Source organism: Pongo abelii, chromosome X, assembly GCF_028885655.2.
Source record: "Pongo abelii isolate AG06213 chromosome X, NHGRI_mPonAbe1-v2.0_pri, whole genome shotgun sequence".
NCBI classification, from domain to species: domain Eukaryota; kingdom Metazoa; phylum Chordata; class Mammalia; order Primates; family Hominidae; genus Pongo; species Pongo abelii.
In genome coordinates, this window is record NC_072008.2 from 151,529,799 (window position 1) to 151,534,994 (window position 5,196).

The 5,196-nt window shown below is 45.1% G+C and overlaps 1 protein-coding gene across 2 annotated transcripts; it reads left to right on the top strand.

The window, feature by feature from the left end:
• Positions 1-995: 995 nt before the first annotated feature.
• LOC112130746 (protein TsetseEP-like) lies at positions 996-2,376 on the top strand. 2 transcript variants are annotated; one of them, XR_008517986.1, is made up of 2 exons: positions 996-1,174; positions 1,638-2,376. XR_008517986.1 is itself a non-coding variant. In XM_054544249.1 (2 exons), exons 1-2 carry the CDS (start codon positions 1,067-1,069, stop codon positions 2,259-2,261), a joined length of 582 nt encoding a protein of 193 aa, XP_054400224.1. In that variant the 5' UTR covers positions 996-1,066; the 3' UTR covers positions 2,262-2,376. The 2 variants fall into 2 exon arrangements, 1 of the variants encoding a protein (XP_054400224.1); XM_054544249.1 differs by having other exon boundaries at positions 1,788-2,376.
• Positions 2,377-5,196: the final 2,820 nt, after the last annotated feature.

Below are 5,196 nucleotides of genomic sequence, written 5' to 3' on the forward strand. Positions count from 1 at the left end.
TTGTCAATGGTGGTTTTAATAATGGCCGTCCTGGCTGGGTGTGGTAGCTCACGCCTGTAATCCCAGCACTTTGCAGGCCAAGGCGGGTGGATCACGAGGTCAGGAGTTCAAGACCAGCTTGGCCAAGACGGTGAAACCCCGTCTCTCCTAAAAATACAAAAATTAGCCGGGCGTGGTGGCACACGCCTGTAATCCCAGCTACTCAGGAGGCTGAGCCAGAGAATCACTTAAACCCAGGAGGCAGAGGTTGCAGTGAGCTGAGATCATGCCATTGCACTCCAGGCTGGGCAACAAGAGTGAAACTCCATTTCAAAAAAAGAAAAAAAACATACACCCCTGATTTGAAACAAGACTAGGATACACGGTAAAGAATGTTTATTCACTAAAGTTTTGACAGACTGAAGGCCATTATTTCAGATTGGAAATAGGAAACTTAAAAGAACTACATGGACATTGGGTAAAAGAACATGGGTTGAAATTTGCCTGGCAGTAGCCCAAAAGTAAATGGTCTTCAAGGTGCATGTAAAGGAACTGTAGGAGGGAAATGGGATAATTCACATCTCCGCCAATAAATAAATGTAGCCACACTAGCTTGGGGGATTTGAGATGAGACATCGAAAATACTAAGTCATGGTGAGGGCTGGAAGACAAAAGAATGAATCACTTAATAGGAATGGCTGTGGGGAAGGGCTTGAAGGAATCATCCTCTGACTTCCATGTGAACCATGAACATTAAACATGGAGAAATGAGGAGCGGCAGCAGATCGCTTTGGGATGCATCTTCAGGGGATGCTGAAACAACAACAGCATTTGGTTTGCTCTACACCCCGTCACCTCTCACCCGCAAGCCCAGGGAGTGGTCAGCAGTGGTGCTTTGTGATGTCCGAGCCACCCTAGGGCTGCCATTAGCTGGGACACTGCCTGTATGACCAAACAAAGCTCAAGGGTGTGGCTTTGCCTTGTCACCAGGAGAGTATATATAAGAAGTGCAAGGGCTTTGGGCCATCTCACTGGGAAGATTCAAAAGCTACAAACGCCTACTGTAGGCAAAAAGATAGTACATACTATGGATGACAAACATCCCAGCACCAGTGGGGAGAAGAGGAAGAGCCCCTGTGACACCAACTACGATAATGAGCAAATAAGATTGTTAGGTTTTGAAGTGAAGGCGAGGGTGAAAGACAGACACACACAGCGGGGGCGGCTCAAACAGCAGCACAGGAATATTGTAGACACCTGTGGAAGTGGGGGACCCACTTAATGCCAGAGCCCACCGCCGCTTACAGGCTGGGGTGCTTATAGGTATGGGTGGGAGGGGCCTGGGCAGTATGGCTTGCTGCCCGGCAGGATATTGATAAGATGTTCTTATGATCAGGTGGTTTGGCCCTTTTTCTGGTGGAATATCCTTGTGGTGTTCCTTAGAACTTTGCCAAGCAAGATATGATAGGGATGTTTCTTTATTTGGGCCTTTGTCCGCCTTGTGGACAGGTGGTTAGGCAGGATGTTTCTAATGGCCTGAACACCCGTGGGATGTTTCACTTTGACCAAGGTCTGCAAAATAGCAAAGAACTTACAAAATGGTGCAGTTTGGACTAACACATGACCCTACCCATGGCTCCTCTTCTTCTTCCCCATAGATCCCTACTCTGTGATTCAACCTTGTTCTTCTCTGGATCAAACCCCTTCCTCAACCTGCATTCCTTCTTCTCAGGAAGCCCCCCTTGCTATCCAGTCTCTATCCTGTTCACCCAAAATAACGTCCTCCTGGCCTCTCCCTGTTTTCTTAGCAGACGCAGGAGACACCACAGGGGAACTCAGCTCCCCAACCAGAGAGGGACTCAGCCCCCCAACCAGAGAGGGACTCAGCCCCCCAACCAGAGAGGGACTCAGCCCCCCAACCAGAGAGGGACTCAGCCCCCCAACCAGAGGGGAACTCAGCCCCCCAACCAGAGAGGGACTCAGCCCCCCAACCAGAGAGGGACTCAGCCCCCCAACCAGAGAGGGACTCAGCACCCCAACCAGAGAGGGACTCAGCCCCCCAACCAGAGAGGGACTCAGCCCCCCAACCGGTTCTTAAAAAAATAAGAATAAAGGTTCGCTACAGGAACGTTAAGAAAATATATTCAACTCAACTGGAGAATGACCAGTCCCGAGAGGACACAATCAATCCCGTGCAAGAGGAAGAAGAACGAATTCGAGAAGTTGTGGAAACACCTGCCAAGGAGTCAGAAGACCCATCAGTGCAGGCAGAAGATCCATAACAATCTGAAGGATCATGAGCAGCTGGGGAGCGGTGGTGAAACATGGAGAAACCAAATTGGACAAATCCTCACCACCAACGGCTATGATAATAATAAAATGAAGTTTGAGAAGCTGATGGCTGTGTCTATCTCTGCCTGTTTTCTGACGGTGGGCGGGAAGGGAAGGGAAGAGGTAGGCATTTGAGAAGGGAGGGATGTGAGGTCCTGTAGGGTTGGTGGACAGACCCACAGGTTGACAGTAAGCCAGACATTGTAAATAAGGCCTGGGGGAGGACTGATTCCTAAAGAAAATTTTCTTCTTAAAATTTTATCTCACAGGAAGTGGAGATGTGTATATGTTCACGCAACTGTACCTGGCGGCACATAGTTCTGCTGAATGTACATATCAAAGGTATTCCCATCCCCTTTCCATTTGATATCTTCCTAGGTTAGAAATATATGCTTTATAAAGAGGAAATGTTCTGTAAAACACAAAGCACAATACAAAAGAAGATAGTAGATGTAGGAGTAAGTAAACGGCAGGAAAGCACTGCTTGTAATGAAATGATTGAAAAGCCAATTCTAAAACAAAATTTTCAATGCATCTGAAATATTTATGTGACTGTTTTCATGACCTCGACAGTCTTTAATCAAGATAAGGATGCTTTAGAAATGTGTTGATGTCCGCAAAGTGTGAATATTCAAAATCGCCATGACTTGGGAAAAGGAAAGTAAAACACTCTTAAGTATGAGGCACTCTTTCCATGGAACGTGAACTGTAAGGTGGTGAGAAGGGTTAGGCGTGATGTGGTGAGATCATTTTTAGGAGAGTGTGTCTATTATCAGCTTCATAACCCTTCCATTTTGCATGATGATTTCCTGAAATTCATCATTTAATTAAGGCTATAGATTTTGATGACAATGTTTCTTAAAATGTCAAACAGTATAATATTTATAGTGAAAAAGAAAACTGCTTGATAGATACACATCGGTTAGCGGGAAAAGACACCACATGGATTCAGCATGGAGTCACCCGTGGATGGGGTTTTAGTTTCTGTCTTTGAATTGACCTTCACATAGTGTCTACCTGTTGAGATTTCAGGGGATGTTGGAGAGATAATTAGGTAAAACAAGAAGGTCTTCTCAGGATACATGAGGGAGTTAAATAAAAATGCAGGAGCAATTACAATTTTAGTTATTTGTAACTGTTGTTTGCTAAGTCATAACATTGTCATTGATAACATGAAAAAATAAAATATACTAAATATCAATAGACAAAAATCAGTTTTCTTTTCTCCAACCAAATACCTAAATACCTAGCACTGATTTCCAGAACAAAATCCCCCACATACCATCTTTGGAATAAAAGAATATTCTTTCAAGTTGTCGGACCACAAGGTAAAAACAAAAAATCCCAATGCTTTTTTTCTTACTCTTTGATATGTACAATTGAAGGTATTTCTCATTGCAAACTAATATTTCCATCCAGCACGTGACATTAAAGAATTTTTCATATTTAGGATAGTAATATGGGATCACATTCTCTAGCCTTAGGCATTGCAGACGAAAAACAAACAAACAAACAAAAACCAAAACTAAGCTGAGAGAGGCGGAGCAAGAAAAACAGAACAGAAGGCTGCACAGATCAGCCCCCTCGCAAGGACACAAATTTAACAACTATCCACACAGTAGAAAACACCTCCATAAGAACCCCAAATCAGGGAAACTCTCATAGTACCTGGTTGTATCATTAAAAGAGGCTCTGAAGAGTTAGAATAAACAGTCTTAAATCGCTGACCCCACCCCTTCCCTACCCTAGGCAGTGGCAGTGTGGTGTAAAGAGCATCTCTGGAAGCTGGAAGAGCAAGAGCAGAGCAGTTGTGGGTCACTGAACTCAGTGCTGTCTCTTACAGGAGAAAGGAAAACCAGACCAAACTTAGCTGACTCCCATCTGGGAAGGGAGCATTTAAACCACCTCTAGCCAGAGGGCAATTACCCATCCCAGGAATCAGAACTTGAGTTTCTGCAAACCTTGCCACGAAAGGCTAAACTGTTCCAGGTTTCGCAGAAAACCTTAAAGGCAGTCTAGGCCATAAGATCTGTAACTTGTAGGTGAGTTCTAGCATAGAATTGGGCCCAGAGGCAGTGGATTGTGGCGGGTATGCGGAGGGGTGCACATGACCTACTGAGATACCAGCTGGGGCAGCCAAGTGAGTGCTGGTGTCACCCCTGCCCTAGCCCCAGACTGCCCAGCTAGCGGCTCCATAAAAGACCCCCTCCTTCCACTTGAGGAGATGGAATAGTGAGGAGCGTTTTTTTTCTTGCATCTTGAATACCAGCTCAACTACAGCGGGACAGGGCACTGGTCGGGGTTGTGAAGCCCCTGTTCCAGACACTAGCTCCTAGATAACATTTCTAGACACACCCTAGGCCAGAAAGAAACCTGCTGCCTTGAAAGAAATGACAAGAGAACACCTATACACTGTTTATGGGAATGTAACTTAGTTCAGCCACTGTAGAAAGCAGTTTGGTGATTTCTGCAAGAACTTAGAATTACCATTCATCTCAGCAATCACATTACTGGATATAGACCCAAAGGATATATAGCATTCTACGATTAAGACCTATGCATGCGTATGTTCTTGACAGCACTATTCACAGTAGCAAAGATATTGAATCAACCTAAAGGCCCGTCGACAGCAGACTGGATAAAGACAATGTGGTACATAAACAGCACGGAATACTATGCAGCCATAAAAAAACGAGATCATGTCTTTTGCAGCAACATGGATGGAGCTGGAGGCCATTATTCTAAGCGAACTCACATGGGAACAGAAAATGGAATACCACCTTTTTCCATTTATAAGCAAGAGCTAAACATCGGCACGCATGGACACAAAGAAGGGAACAACAGACACCCGTGTCTACTTGGGGGTAAAGGATGGGGAGGAGGGTG

Excerpts from the sequence above, each read along its gene's own strand:
- LOC112130746 (XM_054544249.1), top strand. The coding sequence starts at position 1,067 with ATGGATGACAAACATCCCAGCACCAGTGGGGAGAAGAGGAAGAGCCCC. Across the intron at positions 1,175-1,787 it reads GTTTTGAAGTGAAGGCGAGG|CAGACGCAGGAGACACCACA; the intron begins GTGAAAGACAGA and ends CTGTTTTCTTAG.